The 21868-nt window shown below is 44.4% G+C and overlaps 1 protein-coding gene across 15 annotated transcripts in view; it reads right to left on the bottom strand.

The window, feature by feature from the left end:
* Nucleotides 1-21868, bottom strand: part of br (broad-complex core protein) — a 62117-nt gene that overhangs the window by 25879 nt on the left and 14370 nt on the right. For 5 of the 15 annotated variants that reach the window (XM_018516694.1, XM_018516695.1, XM_018516692.1 and 2 more), the window contains exons 2-6: nt 17621-17874; nt 12624-12825; nt 11989-12180; nt 10606-11200; nt 9865-9924 (exon numbers count right to left, since the gene is read on the bottom strand). In XM_018516694.1, coding sequence (XP_018372196.1) covers nt 9865-9924; nt 10606-11200; nt 11989-12180; nt 12624-12809 — 1033 coding nt within the window. In that variant the 5' untranslated portion in view covers nt 12810-12825; nt 17621-17874. Of the gene's footprint in view, nt 1-9864; nt 9925-10605; nt 11201-11988; nt 12181-12623; nt 12826-14784; nt 14915-15384; nt 15774-15904; nt 16578-17620; nt 17875-18553; nt 18851-18979; nt 19032-21868 lie in introns of those variants that run through there. The other 10 variants (XM_018516696.1, XM_018516693.1, XM_018516691.1 and 7 more) reach the window with 8 other exon arrangements.

Raw genomic sequence — 21868 nt, 5'->3', positions numbered from 1 at the left:
CCCCTCCCCCGCGCCGCCGCCGCCACCTCGCCTACGCTGTTGCGCAGTTTTCGAGGTCACCTCAAGTTCATCATCGATAATAGCGCGAGCGAAAACAAGCAGCTAGACCTGGGCGTCCCCGATAAGTACGTACTACAGATAAAAAATTCCGTCGGATTTGGTTTCGGAGCGAACTTTCGTTTGGCCTTGGCGGGCGCCGCACCGCGCCGCGCGTCCATCCGAGAATACGTACCGTTAATGCCGCGCAGCAGGGGTTCCCTAATCCGGGCTCTCTCGCTGCACGCGGTGTCTCGACGCGGTGTCACGTGGGCCGAGAAACTCGCACGGAAAGAACGTCCTGTCAACTCGCGCGTGTCCTCCGCCTCGACCGAGGCCTCGACGAACCGAATAGATCTCTCGGTTAAGTAATCGGTATCGTAAACGGCACGATTCTTTTCCGGTTTACTTAAATCTGTTAACATCTCGAGGGAGGGGGAAACGCTTGCTATGTATACTTTCGAGAATTTTTAAATCGTTTTAATATTCATGTTGTAAAAATCTGTTGAGAAAATCTATTAGCAGAAAACACGAAATATGAAATTTCCGACGTTTCCAGAATTAACAAGTCATAAATCTGTCAATCAATCTTACGCGCGTTCCTGTATATGTATATTTGAAATATTGGAATATAAATATGTTTGAAAGGGATTAAATCGGACGATAACTCAATTATTCGATAACGCGTATCGACCGAAATCATCGGAGCTCGTCAAAAAATGAAAATTGGATTTTTGACACGTATTTTTGGTGACTTTTTCACGCGCAATTCTATAATTTTAAGTATCAAACGTTGCTCGCGTGTTGTGAAACGGTTATTGACATTAATTATGCATAACGTACAAACAATAGCGCACCGCTTGTAAATCATTTGTGACCAAGTTACATAGAAAGTCCGTTATCAATGTCGACGTATGTTACGCATGATTCCATTTCCGGTGTTGTCGCGTTAAGAAAAAAAAAGAAGAAAACGAACGGCTGCCTTTTTACCACACGTGACGTATGTGTATTACGCGTAGCGGGATGAACGAACGGGGAGATTTATAGGCGAGTGCAAAAAAAAAAAATGAGAACCACTGTGCATCAGCATGATCGCAACTACCGAAACAGCAACGAAACGATGGTGGCTGACGGGTTGGACAAAAGGGGGGAGGGAGGAGATAGTATGGGGAGGGACGAGGTATATTAGAGAAAGAGAGAGAGAGAGAGAGAGAGAGAGAGAGAGAGAGAGAGAGAGGCCGCGCTGTGGTATCGAATAAACAGACCAGCATGAACAAGAGACTCATGTCATCCCGGCAGAAGTTGACAAAACTTCGCGTGCCATTTATTCGCGACCTCGATAGATGGCGACATACCCGGGCTTCGCGTTGCCTCTCTCTGTGACTTTCGGACATTACGCAACAACCGAAATTCCTTCTCGAATTGGCAACGAGTTTAAAAGGCGAACGCATCGTATGAGCGATGGCGAGAAAGAATAAAAAGGGGAAAAAGAGGAAAAGCTGATGCTGACTAACGCTTTGTCATGATATCCGACACGTCTGGAATTCAGCAAAATAGCCACGTGTACACGCGGTGTACTCTAGGCTGCGAAATCCTGTGGAGAACAACAACTGGAAACAAGATTAATGAAGCTGATGACGGTGATTTCGAAATGAATTCTAAATTCAATCCGGGGGGGGGAGGGGGTTTCTAACGCCGAAAAGTTTTAACTCTTGGATAGCTCGTATAGTTGATATGAATGATTTACCACGATGTTTTCTCAATTCTACATACAGAAATATATATACTCTACACAAATAATAATTACTTTTTTCAAACATTTCAAAAGTTTCTATATATACGCAAATCTAACGTAAATTGATCGCAAGCAATTCATCGAATCAAAATTATATATCCTAATAGTAGAAATTTAATATTTCATTAAGATTATCAAATGAAAATAAATTCAATTTGCTTATTACATAAAGTCGCTTTTTCGATCAATTTTATAATATTCTTTAAAAGAAAATTAATTCTTGTTTTGAGTTTTTCTAAAGTTTGCAATAAGTATATTTTAAAATTATTTAAAAAATATGCTTTATTTCTTAAAGATTATTTTACTTAAAAGAAAGAAAATAAATGGAGTAATCACTTTTCTTAGCAATAGAAATATATGGGTTGCGCTGGGACATTTTCCTAATTTTTAAATAATGATTTAAAATAATTATGTTTCACAATCTCATTTTATTTTATTTATAGGCTAGTTATATTTATGTTAAGTTCAAGTGTTACAATTTTTTGTACAGTTAAAAATTGTAAAACTTGTAAAACTAATAACAAACAACTTTAGTGAATCCCAAGAACACATATTCATTTCGGGCTATAAAAAAATGTGTTTCTGTTACGAGTTAAAAATACAATCCAAAAAGTAAAATCGTAGTGCCTCGAAGACGCGGTGGTTCACCTTGTGAATTGATATGCGTTTCTGTTCATTATACCCTTGGAAACGAAAAAGTCAAATCGCATCTGAAATGCGAGAGCGTTCTTTAAGATTATTGATAAGGGGCATTGAGCTATCTGAAAAAAAGAAAAAATACGTAAAAATACGTTCCTTTCTATCTCTTTCGCTCTTTCTCTCTTTGGGGAGCTAAAAAGCGATAGAACAAATATTTATTTAGTACCGATGCATCGGGATTTCGTCACGCGGCCTGATACACAAACGCAGAAAGAAGATAAACCACGCTTCGAATTCAACCTCGCAATCGATATTTTTGTGCCGCACTAAACTTCGCGACAGATTACCACCTATCTGCACTTCTCTACGAAAGAGAGCTGTTGAATACCGAAAAGAAGGAAAATAATCGGAACGCCGCAAAGCCAATATGCTATATGTCGGTTTAAATGCATTTTCGAGAAATAAATTGAGTATTCGCATGAGAGACGAGAATACACGGCCGCAAGAGAAAAATCAAGCAAAAGAATGCATGCGCAAATCCAATGTCCCCTCTCTAGGCTTTTGTAACTGACTTTTTAGTCACGTTCCTTGAATGGTTGCTATTTTGGAAGTTAATATATTTTACTTTTCATTCCAAACACACGCAGATCCTTGGAATCGGACAGTCGTTCACCGCCGCTTAACGATCGATTAAAACATCGTTTTTTGCGTGTCAAAATTGGACTCGAGAGATTTATGTGTGTGAAGTTGGACCCGCACTTTTTGAATTTTCTAATTATTCTGTATTGTTCTGCGTTTATGACGATTTATGCCGCAAACCGCAACTCAATAGCATGAAGCGTTTAAAAAAAAAAGAATTTTTTTTATTGGCCTTATACTTTTTAAATTTTGTAAAGATTAATTTTTAGGAATGAATAACTTCAAACTCGTGTAATTGCGAACGGTGATGAATTTTACAAATTGTGCTGAGTTGTGCTATTCAAAACTCTCTACGAGGCACATGCATAAAAAATAGAGATTAGCTCGAGAGTCGATAGAAATTTTTGAAAAAGTGATAGGAATAAATAAAAAAATTGACATTTTCTAATTTTCTCTAGTTGTGTCTGATCGAGTTAGAGCAACAATTTGTCAGTTACAACTTTCCAAATGACAAAATACTAAATTATCTGTTTTATTTTTTACACAAGCCATTCCTGGTCATATAAAGGTCCAAAGTTGACTGACATACTGGCGCGGCGGTATTCGTGTTATCTGATGTACATCGCGAGGGGGTTGCAAATTGATGCCATATTAATAAATATTACCAAATATAATAATAGTAACATAACAAATGTAGTAATAATTAGAAAAGTATATAATAATTGAAAAAATTAACGTTTAGTTGGATTTGATTATATTAATATCAAACACATTAGATTGAAATTATTTCATCAAAAATGTAGTAAAGCTGCGTTCATTTTTATCACTCACATGTTTTAAGCACTTATCATCATTCTATCCTTATCGTTCATTAAAACAAGAATAGAAGAGCTGAAAGCGTCCAAATCGAATACAGCCTAATTATCATCTAGGCTGATTATCATCGCACTTTTTTCAGTGAAGGAGAATCAAGTTCACCACAAATATCGTGTTTAGCTTTTGAAACAATGCCAAGATCGCATCATTATCATTTGTTCCGCTGTTAAGACCCCGTCGCGCTTAGCGTTTACTTAGCAACAGGCATCGTCTACCAAAAATTACATCAGTTTCGAAGAATCTACTGGCTTATCTACAAACTCACGTTTAATCCGTTAAATCCTTCCGACAGAGAATACGAAATGACTGCAGTCAACCGGTGATAAATGGGATTAGAAGACGCGAAGTTGTCAAATAATGACAAATAATTTATTGAATACTGTCAAAATTAATATACGTCCACAAGACATTTTGAAATATTCCAAACGAAGTTATACAACACGCATAATTAGCGAACGTAGCGCATGTTTTCTAAAGTGTTCTCGTATAACCTTCGCATCGAAGATATTGCTAATACTCTTGAAACCCTTATAAATGTTATAAATATTTTTGAATCTAAGAGATACGTCCGACGAGGCTGTTCTTCTCTCTCTCTCTCTCTCTCTCTCTCTCTCTCTCTCTCTCTCTCTCTCTCTCTCTCTCTACAAGCGACATAAATTCTGTCGGTCAACAGCGAGCGCAGTGCGCGACTGCACGGCAAGACATTCTTCACCGAAATTAGCAAAGGAAAGAAAATACATCTGAGAAAAAAAAGAAACCTATCAATCCAAAAAAGAGTGTCATCGCGATTGCCTTTCGGTCGGTGAGCAAACCGGCGATATAATTTAATGTATCTAATGATTCGTGGAGAGTGAGTGGCAAGAACGTGAGTGGCGTACCAAGGTCGTCGTATTTTTAGTTAGGCCAATGTTTAGTTGGCCACGTTCGTTCTCGTCGGAGATAGAGGGACCTTGAATTTCGCGGATAACATCTGTAGCCTTATCGACGTGGTCTCCAATCCTCCTCTCCCTCCCCTCCTCTCTCCCCCCCCCCCCCCCCCCTCTCTCTCTGTCTCTCTTTTTCCCTGCTCCACAGTCCCTGACGATAAACTTTTTCAGTACTAACCTAGTATAAGCCAGCCGTTCAAATATTAATCGACAATGCGTGGCCGCACCTGAATTTACACAATCGATCGACCGACCAACCGATCGGCTGATTGTCACAAATTTGCCAAAGTTTTCTTCCCTCCCCAAAGATAGATACTAGCAAAGAAGGATATACGCAATCTCTCTGACGTAAAAAAATGCGTTAGCCAGCGTGCCACGGTTTCTCATGACGACTGCTCGGCGAACATTCTTACCAGCTGAGACTTGGCCGAAACCGTGAAAAGCCTACGCGCACATACGCCATATACACACGCATACGCGCGCGATCGATCGGATATATTTCTTATTCTTTTCCTAACAGACGCGTGGTTTCTCGACGCACATTTACACACAACACGCGCGCGCGCACGCGCGCATTCAATACGGCGGCTGTCGAAATCCGCTTGTGGAAGGTCACGCACGCTCAAGTACATCGTTCTTCGTTCCCGTAATTATTCACCATTAGCGGAGAGGGCGACTCCTGTATCACCTTAAACGATGTAATCGCGCCGTTACGTCGACGTAAGCAGCCAGCTCCGTCTCTCGACACACGTCGCTAGTGCGATGATTCTCGATACAGATCGTTATAGGTACTCTCGTTCCTCGTCTAATGTTTTGTAGTAGTTAAAATTTGTAATATGATAACGCTTGGCATCCTAATTCTCTCTCGTGCCTCTTTTTCCACTGTTCGTTTAATTAAACGTTATAGATAATTTCATTGTTAACCCTCCGGAGTTGACGATGGGGTCTATTGAATCCATTCAATTATGTCCCTGCAGAGGAATTGATGGTGGTCTATTAGACCTATTCAATTATACTCTTTCATGTTATAGGTATATGTTGCATCTATAAATTTGAATTATTGTTATTAAAAAAAACTTAGTATTTACACACACACACACGCGCAAACACACATCTTTTTCATACACTGGAAAGAGTCTGGTTGCATTCATTGGAATTCTCTCTGGTTGAAAATGGAAAAATTAAAATTTTCTGGTTGATCTATTATATATAATTCTATAATTCTAGTTGAGATAACCAGAATCTGACCGCTATGATTAGAATCTTCTGGTTTGTTCATTTTCAACTAAAAATTTTTCCCAACGTAGTTACGCCATTTTGGTTTCTTCAAATTAATGAATACCTTTTAATCGATATAAATTAAGTAGGTCTTAAGCCCGATCTACATAAGACATAGAACGCGGGTCGCAAGTCAAAACTAGAAACTAATCTAACGTATATTTTAATTATAATAGATTGTAGAATGCAGAACGCAAAACGCAGGAAGTTGGGTAAAGTTCAACTTTCTTACGTATTGCGATCTACGACCTACAATCTGAAATACGTTTCACCTGCGATTTGCGTTTTGTGTCTATGTAGATCGGGCTTTACTATCGACTTACTATCGACAAAGTTACAAAATTTAACGTCAGCTCCGGATGGTTAAGAGTACATCGCTTTGCAAGTACAGAAAAAAGAAAATGATTAGACCTATCACATCCTCTTTTATATGTATATGAAAGATCAGGGAAAATACCGAAAATTAAAGTTGCGAGACATAATTTCCGGCGCATTATCGAGCGCAGTCATAGTATATTCCTTTTTTTGAATCATGGTTATTAAAAAAACTTAGATTCAAACACACAAACACACATCTTTTTCATACACTGGAAAGAGTCTGGTTGTATTCATTGGAATTCTCTCTGGTTGAAAATGAACAAATTAAAATTTTCTGGTTGATCTATTATAATTCTATAATTCTAGTTGAGAAAACCAGAATCTGATTGCTATGATTAGAATCTACTGGTCCGTTCATTTTCAACCAGAAAATTTTCCCAATGTAGTTACGCCATTTTGGTTCCTTCAAATTAATGAAGACCTTTTAGTCAATATAAATTAAATAGGTCTTAAGCCCGATCTACATAAGACGTAGAACGCGGATCGCAGATCAAAACTAAAAACTAATCTAACGTATATTTTAATTATAATAGATTGTAGAATGCAGAATGCAAGACGCAGGAAGTTGAACTTCAACTTTCGCGTCCTACGTATTATCGCGCGATCTGCGACCTACTACAATCTGAAATACGTTTCACTTGCGACCTGCGACCTATGTTTTGTGTCTTATGTAAATCGGGCTTAACAGACTTGATGTCAACAACGTTAGAAAATTTAATGTCAGCTCCGGATGGTTAAGAGTATATCGTTTTGCAAGTACAGAAAAAAGAAAATGGTTAGACCTATCACATCCTCTTTTACAATATATATATACGAAAGATCAGGGAAAATACCCGAAAATCAAAGTTGCGAGACATAATTTCCGGCGCATTATCAATCGCAGTCATAGTGTATTCCTTTTTTTCTCTCTTTTCTTTCCTTCGTACCTACGAACGTGATAAACGTCACGGCATCGTATCGACGATATCATGCCGCGTATATTGATTTTATATTGCAAAACGTTAACATGAGGAGGACAGACAACGTTAACAACACATCGATACGCAGCCCAACCCGTTCAATCGAGCGATACAAGCACTTCAACGATCGATTATCGAGAAATCAGCAACACTTATGTCAACGACACTCAAAGCATCGGCGCTGATCATTCAACACCTGATCGGGAAACTGGCAGATGCGATACGTATACACAAACGCCGAAGGCGCGTCGTCGCGAGTCGTTGATCCCCTTTCTTTTAGATCCGACGATGCACCCTCTCGGGGTGACGATCTCGCGGGCGCGGCACGAATATTGCACAGTGATGCCAAACTCTGGTACATTTGATTCCATTTCTTTTTACACCAATTGCGTTCGCGTATACATCATTGTGCTGATGGTAATAACGGCGGTTCGATGTTGGAGCGAATGTATCTGCTGCGGCCAGCGTGAATTTTTCGCGCGAGTCGATAAAATTGTCGTTAGCTCAAAGGCCTCGCTCTGCCCACGTAACTACGCTCTTCATTCAATTACCTCGATTACAGAGAAAAAATGAAAAAAAATTAGCAGGCGTACAAGGTGTCTCGGGAAGAAATTTCTCTGAGTGAACAACTGAATTTTTTACAACATGTATGATTCTTAGATACCTCGTACAATGTAAATTGCTTTTGTAGGAAAACTTTTTAGCAAGTATGATAGTTTCGATATGTATCTGGAAAACGTATTTCTCTCAAAGTCACGATTAAAAATTAGCCATTCAAAAAAAGCTTCTATCATAGTAACAACAATACGAAAACGCGATGTGTCAATGATAGTAATATAACTGATGTATTCTTGATGTAGGTGTTCTACTCTATTCAGATGATCGTAACTTTTGGCCCTATATTACAAATATTTTATTTGAAATGATCTGAATAATACATTATTAAATTCTGCATATTTATCCCGGAAAACCTTACACTAATATCGCTCCCTTACTTCAAAAGTGATAAGAAATTAGGTTTAGAGAGAAAAAGAAATTATTTTTCAGCACTTGATAAAACATTATTTATTAATGAAATAGTATCGGCGAAAAGAACATGTATATTCTAATATAATCAAATGTCATTTTTATCAGTTCTGTTTCACAAACCTTAAAAAAATAACGTTTTTCGTGTTGTGATTATTTTGATGATATTTTTTTGTAAATCACCTTTTTGAGTTGTGCTATTTGACGTTTTTTTTTTTTATGAAGTTAAATTAGTTCACTTTTGATGATTGATAGAGTAACATTTACCTAACTCATTCGTGGTAATAACTCGAAAATCACGTTTTTTTAGTCGTGTCACTTTTGAAGTAAGGGAAACGATTTGAAATATAAATAGATAAATATTGATATTATACATCTACATTTTTATTGAACGTATAAAATTTACAAGTAAAAGTAATTACTTTTATATAATATCTGCAAAGTACATAGATATATTTATATTAACATATCAAACGCAACGTGGTATATAACGTTTCCGATACATAACATAATAAAGCACTTGTGAAACGTGCCAGCGCGCGGATTCATCTTTTATACAGAATCTAGATAACCGTCATAACGAATTCAATCGCAATTGATATTTATGTATTTGAGCGTATCGACGTATCGGTTAACGAGCGTAAGTTACAATCGGCAAGCGTGCCTGTGTGCTAAATTTTGCAAGAACAATACGACAGGGAGAAACAGGTGAAATTCGGAGAATTACGTTTTCGAACTCGGCTGTAAGATTACGGTTACCGAGCTCTCGGGCCGTATCTCGCTCGAAGCGGCCGTGGAGCCGCGCGTGCTCCGCGTAGTATATGATTTTTTTTATGATATGCAAAATGTAGGCGATTCGTAAATGGTGCCGTATAGTAATGATGATATCGATGATTTTGGAACGCATGCCAATTAGAAAAGATTTAATAATCTTTCAAGCAGATAGTAGTGCTCTTTCACCGCAACCAGTAAACATTTTCATTCTTATAATTTGTGATTTGTGGTTAGTTTGATATAACTGCACAAAGTCCTTTTAGTTACTTTTTATTAGAGCGAACCGCTACATCGCGTACGATCGAGGTCTGTCGCGATGTATCGACTGTCAGTGGAAGAATAATAAAGTAGCGCAGAGTGCCCTTAAAAAAATCAAAAGAACGCACATTGAACGCACGTTTCTACGGGCGCGCGCGTGATAACGAGTGCCACATATATAGCGGGAGCGTGATATATATATCGATTACCTCGATTTCTCAAGCAATTCTAATGATTTCAAAAGGGCAGAGAGCTAAAAAAAAATATTCAAGTTCCTTACCTTGCGAAGTGCCCGCTAGATCCGGCGTCTGCAAGCCATGGCCCAACCCTGGAAATTTCACTATCGTCACACGTAGCAACGGCAATGCTATCGCGCGTAGAAACTCAACAATGGCCTGTACGCAATTTCGCAATTAAAAGAGAAAAAACGCGTAGTGGTGCGGCCAACAAAACTTGGCCGCGCGAAAGCGGAAGCTACGCCAAGAGTCGAAGACTCCAGTCGCACGGACGATATGCGTGCTCAAACGGTGCTCAAACAAAAAAGTGTCTACCAATCAAGCGAACGAAAACAACCGAATATATCTTTCTTAAAAGGCAAAACGAAACAAACTCAGGCGTGTTGGCAATAGTCAACATTCGATTCGAACCGTGACTTTTAATTCTACAAACGTGCACATAGTGAGAAATATCGCGATCGAACGATCACGGAGAAACCGTGTGCGCTGGAGCGACGATCAATCGCGTGTACGATCAACCCTTAAGTGCAGAATAAAACATACGTATATACGACAGGCGTAATTGCATTTTTCAAAAAATCTAGACTCGATCCCTTCTTCGCAAAGTCTACCTCAGATTGGGTAGAAAAAAAAAGATGATCCAGGATTAGTATAAATGGATAATAACAATGAATAATTGGCGCACTTAAGGGTCTCAAAGGGTAGTGAGTGCGGGCCAGAGAGGTGGGGCCGCGAATTGGTCTGTGCGTACAGGCCCGCCTTGGGGTCCGGCGTCCCTCACGTACCTGACAACGGCGTGTGATCGGTGGTGAGCGCCGCCATACTAAAGTTGAAGCTGCCGGGTGTCGAGGTGAAGAGCTTGCTCTCCGGCAGGAAGTTCTGCGCGGACGTGTGCTCCGGTTCGGGCTCGTGCTCGTTGCTGCTCGCGGACGCGGGCGGCCGGTCCGACGCCGCGGCGCCGGAATCCGACGAGTCCTCGTTGCCGGCGTTGCCGCCGCCGTTACCGCCGGTCAACTCCAACGGCTCGCACTTTATATTCTCCTCGACGAGGCTGTTCTCGTCGTGCACCCCGTTGCCCTCCACCTTCGTCGACAGGTGGTTGTTCTTGACCATCGAGAAGTCCGTGGGCGTGGCGTCGTTGTTGTTGAGCGGCGGCGACGGCACCCGCGGTCTCTTCGCCGACTCATCGTGCGGGTCCGGGGTGCGTCTCTCGTTTCGACGTATCTGGGCACGGCGCAGTAGCTGCTGCACGGTGGTCGGCGTCGGGGTCACAGGCGTAGGCGAGCCGCCACCGCCGCCGCGAGGGAAAGTCTCCTCCGACTTCTCGTGGAACGGCAGGTGATTGCCGCCGCCGGACGCCAACGCGCGGACATGCGACAGCTGGAAACAAATACGGTACGGCAATGCTATTAATTATATAGACTACGGCGTATCGCAAAAACACGCCCTGCTGCACACGCCACTCCTACTACTATACCTCGGCTATAATTACTGAGACCATCGCGATACGCGAGCCGAATTTGTCGTTTAATCAATCGATAAATCGTTCCCCCGAAAATGATAGTTCGGCTGAGTGTGCGGCCAACAAATTGAAGAGTCTCGCGACGTCGCGACGCCACATCGATATTCGATACTTTACATTTATGGTGGATATCCGATTTTCGATTTATAGCGCAAGCCGCTTTATCTCTGTTTGCTTGACCTATGACAATTACGAATTGGAATCAAGATAGACGCGCTCTATATCGAGATAATGAGGGGAAAGGGGCGCTCAAGTAATGTCTAACGGCGATAACGTGCGAGATACACTTGAGCTTTCGAGAGATATGCGCGAGTTACACGGCCAAATACGCGTGTCTGTCTGTTGTATCGCGCACGCGAGACGTGCAGACACTCACACACACACATATACACGCGTTTACACGCGGTTTTACCAAACCGTACGTAATTACAGTGTGTGTTCGATTTCAAATGTGCTACAGACACGGTCAAGAAAATTGGAACGAAGATAGAATCTTACGCCAGCTGTTGCATCTCCATTGTCACTTGTAAACGCAGCGAGCACAACGTTCTCACGTGCCTGCAGCATCAAAGTCCGAAACTCACCGGAATTACTCCGCTTTCAGTTTCCCCCCCCCCCCCATAATTGCGTTCGAAAAAAAACGTACCTCATCTCTGTCGGTTTGGTCGGTCTGTTGCGTGAGGCCCGATACCCTGAGGACCTCCGCCGTCTTCAGAAAACTACTGAGAGAACGTTGATGCACGTTCACCTCGCCATGATATATAAACTCCACTAAGGCATGCAAGTCGCTGAATGCTACATCCTGGAGCACTATCACTGGGTGTTTGCACGGTGTGCTCTGAAACGGGGCAACGTTTATTGCGCATAATCATTAGGCAATGACGAATCATTTCTTTCTAATATCCATTTCTACTGTAGATTGATTTTAATCTCGATTTAGCTCTTTATCTTCTTTCAGTTGTAAAAATTAGGAAAAGATAAAGAGTGACAAAAATGAAATCTATAGATTAAAATTAATCTATATATTGACAGAAATGGCTAAAGGTTGGATTGTTCCACCTTTCGATAGACCTTTAACTCACCGTCTTACTTTCTTACTTTTCTGTTTATCCAATAAGTAAATTACCACATAGTTTATCTGAAGATAGAACAACCGGCCCTAAGACTTTTAAATTGATTTGATTTACTTGCAAGCGAATCCGCTCCGAAATTCACGTGAATCGTGAACCGGGAGGTCTTCGCTGCCGTCAAAGGCGGGAATAAGGGAGAGGTGAGTCTTACCTTGAGCAATTCTCTGAAGTACGGACTACAGGCGGAGAGAACGACGCGATGCGCTTTCAGGCTCTTGCCGTCGCAGGCCAGCGTCACGTCCACAAAGTCCTCATCGTCCCGCAGATTTTCAAACGCCGAGGTTATGCTGCTCTGGTAATTGTTCCATCGCAGACAAAAATGTTGTGTATCTACCATCGTTGTGTCTATTCACCTGCAATTAAAAGTAACGCCTTGCTGCCACCGACTGGACGACACAACTGTCACTTAAGATCTAAACGCGATGCCCGATCGGCTGCGCCGCTTAAACTAATTGAGGATGTGGTGCGCGCGCGCGCGCTCGCATAATTAAGATTTTCGACTACAAGTCGTTCCTAGGGCACGACTCGCGCCGATAAGCTTGCAAACTGATAATTTTAGATAAGTCCAATTTCGACATTCGAAAACACAATTGCAACGTGTACACACATTCGATACTGATAGCAAATCGCAATTGCATGTGTACGACGATATTCCTGATAAACCCCGGAGATTGACTATAAAAAGAGAACGTTGAAAAAGAAAAAAAAAAGTAACACACAACGGTTAGATGCATGAGAATTTATGTTTATATTGCGTCATACATGTTAATTAATTTAACTACTATCTACTCAACTTGCGTCACTTGTTACAAGGATGAAAAAATTTGATATTCAAGTTTTTTGCGGCGTAGAAAAAAATTGAATCATCGCCGACGAAAAGTGTTTTACGATCAGCAATTGATTCGTCACAAATAAATTTATTACATAGAGCTCAGAGTTTTCTAAGACTCGAGTCGATCTTAAAAATAAAAGAGGGGAGGTGTGTCGAGATACAAACGGTGAGATGTTTTCACGCTTCTTTACTCCAAAATGTCCGCATACGTAATAATCCGAAAACTTTCTTGCGAAAGACGCGTTTATTAATCGGTCACGCGCAGCGACAATAAATTGAATTCTGTCGAAGAAATAGAGAAATGGCGTATTTGTAGATAAACTTACCGCGGCGCGCGAGGAGAGACATGCGTTTTGTTTACCCAATCGCGTAGAAAGAGGAGGTGAGGGACGGTGTGATCGCGAGAAACCTAAGAAACACCGTATGCAATTCGCCGCTTCGCCATACGGCAAAATTAGGTCGTCAAGCTGGAGCCAATTCAGTACGTTGATTAAATAATTCTCCGCTACTTATAAAAGCGGGAGCACTAAATGTGCGCTGATAGTGTTATCTTAGCGTAATGATAAAAAAAAAAGGAAAGATCTTAAAACAAATTTACAGAGCTCGTTTCTCGCGCGAGTGTGCCAGCGCGTTGAGAAAAAATGCCGAGGGACGTTTAAACGAGTTTCGCGGCGAAAGACGTTTGTTTTGACGTTTTTCTACGCACGAAGGTTTATTAGCGAAATTGGAACCGATAGCTATCGCCGCCGCTACATTTTATCGCTTTAACAAATAACAAAATCTGCATAACAGATTCGCAAATCCATTTACACCACCAAGTACCGCACGTGTGTGTTGGAACTCTGTTATAAAATTCTGAATTTCAATCGTTTACCGGTTTCGCATTTTTCCCATTGCATGGATAAAAGAAGGCAAGTGAAATGCGAGACGATTCTGCGCAAAGAAAAGTGACTCGACAAGTGAGAAACGCTTGCATCTCCTTCCCTTTAAATCGCATACCGATGTAGAAACTGTTCGCTTTGAATTTCTATATATCTAGGGTCGCCCTATCTCATTCTGCTAAATTTATGTGTGACGAATCCGTGAGATAATTTCGCCAACGTGCATTGTTTGATAACAGACAGAAAAAGGTCGTCTCTGATTCGACTGGTAGAGTAAAAAAAAAAAAAAGGAAAAAAAGTAACAACTTTCGGGCTATCGGCCACTTTCGCGCGCTCGATTGCCGGCGGTATCGCTGTTACTATTTGCACAATTTCGCGTGCGCACAGTCGGCCCACGAGATGACCGCGCGAGGGAGAGAGATTACGCGAGCGGGGAATCTGTGAGTTTTGAAAATTAGCATGTGTCACACGTTATGTATACCACACTCCCGGCAAAACGCCGGTCGGCTGCGAAAGAGATATACACACACACACACCACACACATACACACCAACCAACACGCGCGATCGATGGATCGAGATCCCTCCCAATACAATACCTTCACTAACACACATACACGACTATAAGTTGTACTCTCGTACGATGTGTATAGTTTTTAAGGCACGCTCGGCCGGCAACGGGAATCACAGTTTGCCAAGTGCGAACGCGTTATCGCGAGGTAACACCTATCAGCCGTCATGCCGCGTAAGCTAATGACCGAAACAATGAACCGAACACGACGACGATGGGGCGACGCTGCCTGCCTGCGTGCGTGCGTGCGTCGTGAATGAGTGAGTGTGTGAGTGAATGAGTGAGTGAGTGCGGGCAACCGGCGGGCTTTTGCGTGTGTTTATCTCCGGGCGAAAGGAGAAGTGAAGCATAACACTAGACACACGCGAGAAAAAAATCGTTCACGCATTCGCACGGTGGTTCCTCTCGTGTCGGGACTCGAGCTCCATCCGAAAAATCGCGATCGATCCGAACAATCCCGCCGTGACACCCGCGTGATCGACACGTACAGTTAAAATGGGATAGAGAGGAATTCTCGGCCGTGAATCCGTTGTGCCGCGAAAAAAAAAAGTGAAGCGAACGTTTTGCGCGAGCGAGCGAACGAGGGTGCGAGGATATCAGTAAATACACTTTCAAATAAATACTAAACGATTTTGTCGTTCCTTCCTTCCTGCGCGTGGATCATCCTCCTACCCCTCCGCTCCCTCTCATCGCGCGCACCAACCACCACCACCGCCCCCACGCTACCGCCGCCGCCCGAACTGTCGGCCACACCGAAAGTGATCGCGATCGAACGAGGACGGCGCAGTGCGCGCGCGAGACGGAGAGAGAGATAGGCGGAGACAGAGGCGGGACGGAGAGAACGAGAAAGATGATCGAGCGCGCCGCCGGCCGCCGGCCGCGACTTTCGCGTTTGCCGCGCGCGCGAAATCCGCCTTTCATCCGCGTACAAATAATCCGTATGTCCGCGATCGTCGCGCGCGTTTCAACACGGTTACACGGTGCGATGTAGTAAATAATAAGAAAAGATCGCGCGATCAAAGAGAGAGAGAGAGAGAGAGAGACGACCGGAGAATCACCGGTACAGCGCGGCGGTAGTGGCGGTGGCGACGACGACGAGGACGAGACGAGGACGGCGGCGACGGCGACACGCGCGGAATCTTCTGCACCTTGACTGAGGGCGCCGCGAGCGAGCAGTCACCGCAGCAGGCTCCTTCCCCGTCGCATGCCGTGTGCGAGCGAACCAACCAACCCCTAAAACGTCACGTCACGACTGTGCGACTCCGTCGCGGAGAAGGCGCCGCGCCTCCCCCCTCCCCTCGCGCCCTTCACGTCGGGGCCGGTACGTCGCGAGGCCGCACGAAAATGTACGAAAAGCCGGCGATCGTCGCCGTTATACGAGAACGGGCGCGTGCTCCTCTTCGCGAGAGGGAGGAAGCCGAGACGGAAGAAGGAACAAGTCGCGAGAGGGAGAGAAAACGCGCGTCTTGCGCCGCGCCGCGCTGCGCCGCGCCAAGTCGGGGCGCGGAGAAAATACTTCTCCGAGGATACGGAGAAAGGATAAGCGCGAAAAAGGGAGAGGGAGAGCGAAAGAGACGATTGAATGACACGCGGACCGAGAGGAAGATGGACGCAAGATTTGACGTGGAAGGCGAAAGGGGAAGGAGACTTTTTTTCATACACTTGAGGATACATCTCTAATCGATAATGTACGCTTAGAAGACGAGTGGTGCACGAGCGAGACCGAGGAGGAAAGGAAATGTAAGAATGAGAAATAGCGCGACGTGTGTAACCAATGATGACAGTCGTTCCGCGAGCGACGACGCCGCGTGTGCGATAAGATGAAGATGTGCTAGACGCGACACACAAAATGCGACAGAAACGCACGGCTGATTGAAGACGGAAAGAAAGAGGAGAACACGAGGCACCGTAATCCATTTCTTATGTTCGTCTAATCAATCGAAAAGGTCTGGCGGCTAAGGCTAATGATATGTACACAAATGCAGATTAAAATACCGAGAATTGAAATCGGCATCATTTCGGCTATGTTTTATTTACGTAAGAAAATCGAGTCCCATTATGTCGAATTTTTATCGTCGTGAGTAAACGGCAGAAGAACATTCTTGCAAATTTCTACCATTGAAGTCTAGATTTACACGAAATTATACGTTGTTTTACAAATCTTGTAAAGTACAATGAAACATTGAGAAGAAATAATTATTTGATGAAGATGTAATGATAATGGAATAGTTACTTTGTTACGAAAAAGGATCGGGATCGAAGCCATCGATTAAAGATTGTGCGTTAATCGTTTATATGTTAAATTTTACGATTAATTCAAGAACAATTAATCCAGTTTCAAAAATTCAAACTAATGGATTCGATTTGCCATGCTATAGATAAAAAAAATATATCTTTGCCATATATCTACTGACACGAATAAACAGAAAAAAAAAAACATTTTTCATCTTAGAAATACATTGATTTCCAATTCTAAAGTACATTCGAGACCGTAATTTTCAAGTAGCTCTTAGATCGCTTTATCAATCATTTTTATACGGACGATTTTTATACGACTTTCAAATTAAAGATTTACCGGGAAAAAATTCCCTCGGATGTCCAATTAGCGCGAGAAAAGGAGAAGAAATGGATTGTCACAATTCTTCAAGGCAATAAGTAACCGAGTAAAAATAACGCACGAGGTATATGAAAAATCGCGGAGCGAACGTAATTGGACAGAGGTACGATCTAAGAAATCCGAATGAGGCCGATTATCTCGCAATTTCCATGATGTGTAGAGTTGTCATTAGCGTAAACTGCTCTTATGCGAACGCGGCTCTAACGAGGCGAGATTTATTCTAGAGCGATGGTCCCGAGTTAATTACCTTGTGGGGGATCTGTCAGAGAGTCGCTCTCACGTGCGTCGCCTTCCCGGTGTCGTCTCGTCGATTTCAAACCACCATCCTCCAACTTCTGGTTCCGTCTGCGGTCTGACGGTCTTCCGGTCTTCCCTTTTCCTCCACACCGGCTGTCACTGTGTAGCACGCGGGTCGCAGTTAAATATCATCGTTTCACCGACGACGCGCGGTACCAATTGACTGAATCCCGGCGGTGCCCTCGTTATCGCCGCGCAGTTTGTCTGAAAATCATCCGTTTCTTTCTCTACGTGTTCTGCGATGATCTTATGTATGGGAGGGAGAGAGACAGAGAGAGAGAGAGAGAGAGAGAGAGAGAGAGAAACAAAGTAGCGCGCGTCCAAACCGATTTACCCCCTCATTACTGGCGGTGATGGTGATGCACACCGTGCACATGTGCGTACGCATGCATCTCCACCCTCCCTCTCGTTCAGTCGCGCGCGTGATGCACTCAACGTGCGCGCAGACATACTCTCTCTTTCTCTCAGCCAAGGCACACACACACACACATGCATACGCACCACGCGCGCGCGCACGCCACATACCCACATTCGTATATACGCGCACGTTGCCGCGATTGTCGAAAAAGCGGAACCTCATCCGGCTGTCTCTCTCTCTCTCTCTTGGCGCGAGAAGCGTAAATTGTAAGACCGAAAATCGCCGCACTCACGAAAAGAACACGCGCGAGACTCATCAAACGACCGAAAGCAGCGAAAGCGAGACAGACGTCTGCGAGCGCGGCGACTCTTTCTCACTCTCCCTCTCACTCTGTCTCTTTCCCCGTCTCTTCCGACCGCCGGCCTCGTTTCGACCGCGAAATACGAAATGTGCGACCGCGAAACGATAACGATCGAGAGACGGCACGAGTAGACGTATCCGGACTGGGATAAACCACGATGTTACCTACCACGTGTGCCAGCACCAACTTGGCGAAGGAAGGAGTGCACGTTCCGTCCTTACACCCCGCGATCGAAACAGCGATCCTCGGTGCAAGTTCGAGGTCGGATGGACGAGGGCACGATAGACATAATCACTGTCGCGACATTGCACGCGGCGGGGAACAACTGCCGATTCGCGACGGCAGTCACCGGCTCGACAGTTGAAAAGCGTGGCGGCGAATTGAAAAACGTTCAAAAAGGAGGAAAGGAAAGAAAAAGAGAGAGAAAGGGAGAGAGGGAGGGAGAGAGAGAGAGAGAGAGAGAGAGAGAGAAAGGGTGAGCAAGAGAGTGAGAAAAGAGAAGGAAAGAATGAGAGAGGGGAAACAGAGGGAACGAGGAGGAGCTGGAAGAAAAAAAGGAGAGACGTGCGTAACGTAAACCGGCGCGTTACAGTGACACCACGAGCCGACGAAGCACCAAGTACGGGCTGCTGTTCCCGAGCCTGGTTAGGACTAGCATGCGGGGGGAAGGCTCCCGCTTTGCCCGCCGTTATTCTTTATCGGAGCATGAGACATCTGTCGTAATAAGTGCGGACTAAAAAATAGTGCGTACGCAGAGAGAGAGAGCGTGAGAGTTGAAGGCGCGCGAGAACGAGAGAGCCGGCCACGGGCGCCATGGTGGGAGAGGTTGATGCTTGCGGCCGCGGCGGCTGTTTCTCTCCCCGTGTACCCCGCAATCTTGGTCTCTTCCCTCTGCCACACTCTCTTTCTTTCTTTCTCTCTCTCTCTCTCCCTCGCTCCCTCCCTCCCTCCCTCCCACCCTCTCTCTCTCTCTCCCTCCGCCGGCGCACTCTACCCCGCCGTAATCAGTTCATGAGACGAAAATGCGCGTAGCCGCCGCGAGCCGAGTCCGGCCGCGAGAGCTGTAAAAATGTTGGATGCGCTCAAAGAGCCTAAGAGAGCGAAAGAGAGGGAGAGAGAAAGATTGCGTACGCGTTCATCGTCGTGAGATCCTACACGTATCTTTTCCGAACGCTCGAAAAAGAAATGAAAAAATCTTTCTTTTATTTTATTAAGATTTATTTAATTTATTAAAATTTAATTTTGCGTCAGTCCCGAACGTCGACGTTCATTGTTCGGACGTTTTTTTCCCGGGACACCTTTCGAATTCCGTGCACGTTTCAAAGATCAATCCTCGGTTTTGATTTACGAGCGGTAAAAAGGGAAAGAGATGGATGAGATTCGCGCCTTGAATGTTATCTCGAAACATGTAGTATATCGCGCGAAAGGATCGAGACAGTTTTTCGATTCAGGGATACGAGTGCTCCGAAACAAGAGGAACGAAAGCGTAAAATGGTTCCTACATGTTTCGACTGAGATCGATAAACGGGATCCGCTCCGCCGTTTCCCCGATAATTATGTACCCCCTCGTTCGTTAACATTAACGAAGCAAAAACGCGTTGACTCGCTCGCGGATGCGCGCCGCGCGCCGCGCGCGACTCGCGAGTATATATACGTATATCCTTGCCGGCGCGGCGCGGCGCGGCGCGGCACGCGTTTGCCGTCCTGCTCCTGCTAAACTCGACAGTAGCACCCAGAGCTATTACCCCCCTTTCTCTGTCTCTCTCTTTCTGCCGCGCGCGAGCCGTGCACCACCGTAGGCGACCCCACTCGATTCGCCCCTCAAAAAATCATTACGCCCTTCCACGGGCTGCGCATGAACGCGGTTTTAATTCGCTACTAGAAAAGTAAAATGTAAACGGTGGTGGGCTCGAGGGCCCCGTCAAGGGGCGGGTGGTGGTGGCTGGTGGCGGGTGGCGGGTGGCGGGTGGCGAGCTTCGGGAGGATGAGAAAAAGGCGGATAGAGAGCGAGAGAGTCGCGGGGGCGAGCGGAAACGGGAGCGGGAGCGGCACCGGCACATGGACTGGAGGAGGAGGAGGAGGAGGAGGAGATGGCGGCGGCGGCGGCGGCGACGGTACGAGGGGGGTGGGTGGGTGCCGGACGACGGGGTGGGAGACCAAGTTTCGCGGACGTGGTCGAGGACGAGGCGAGTGAGTGTACGAGGAATGAAGCGACTGCGAGAGCGCGACGTAGGACAGATCCTTTTTCCTCCGACTAGCGACTAGCAGGAGGAGGAATATGACGGCGCGGGAGAGGATGGGGCGCGGTAGAGAGATGGAGGGGTTCGAGGTGGAGGCGAGAGGAGGATATACTGCGCCCCTACTTCTCTAGGGGTTCCATTGTAATATTTATTGATTGGATTCCTAGGAGCCCAGGCTGTGAGGGCTGTGGCACCTATGCTTGGACTAGATTGCGTACGAGCGCTCGCGATGTTCCTCGATCGAGCCGCCACTTTTTCCATCACGCTTTTTCTTTCATCTCTTTTGCCTCCTTTTTTTTCGCGCGTTCACCTATCGACGTTCTCTCTCTTTCTCCCCTCCCCTCTCACCTCTCTATCTCTCTTTCTGTACATGTGTGCGTGTGTATATGTGTGTGTGTGTGTGTGCGCGTGTATGTGTGTGATCCACGTGGTCACAGATTTGCGTAAATGCCTGTAGCACATTCCGAACGAGCGGCACGTGTCGCGCGATTGCGACAAAAAAATCACGAGAGGCGAATTTTAATTACAGGATGAATAAGAATTGAGAAATTTCGAATTTAAATGATGCAATCGTCAAAGAGGAGGAATTGGTACCTTTCATGAAAATCTTGTTGATGAAAAATGAATGATTCGGAAAGAATGGCGGTTTAGATGAGTAACTATTCCTGATCCTATTATAAATTCCTATTATAAATTGCCGATGGCTGCGGAGAAATTAAATTATGTTAACGATTAATAATCTCAAAACGAAAAGACGGTTGCGATAGTTATAATTCCAAGTTTTATTTGTATTTGTGTTTTCGCAACAAAATATTTACGCAGATTTTACCCAAAACGAATTTCACGAGAAGAATTTAACTTGTCCTCGTTTCGCCCTAAAAGTTATTTCGGCGCATAGACTGATGCAAAATTGTCGACCCGTTTAGTAACATTCGATTTTAGCGAGCGAGCATCAAATCGCATATATGTATATTTAAGAATGCAAATTCGCCAGGGTCGTAACATTATCGTTTCTCAACGACGAAGTGCGAAACACGTATACATAGAACGTAGCAGGAACTTGCTTTCACTGGCCTTCCGTATACACATTTGATGGTTTCACATATACCATAGAACGACTAGTCCGATCACGTGACGCTGCCGCCTCGCTTGCAGGCTCGTGTCTGCATCAACGAGAAGCAGCAGGTGTCCAAAAGCAGAGGTGACCAAACCACGGGCGAGAAGGAATAAGAGAGAGAG

Source organism: Trachymyrmex cornetzi, unplaced genomic scaffold, assembly GCF_001594075.2.
Source record: "Trachymyrmex cornetzi isolate Tcor2-1 unplaced genomic scaffold, Tcor1.1 scaffold646, whole genome shotgun sequence".
Lineage (NCBI taxonomy): Eukaryota > Metazoa > Arthropoda > Insecta > Hymenoptera > Formicidae > Trachymyrmex > Trachymyrmex cornetzi.
Note: the sequence above shows the minus strand (reverse complement) of the source record. Positions and strands in the feature narration are given on the sequence as shown.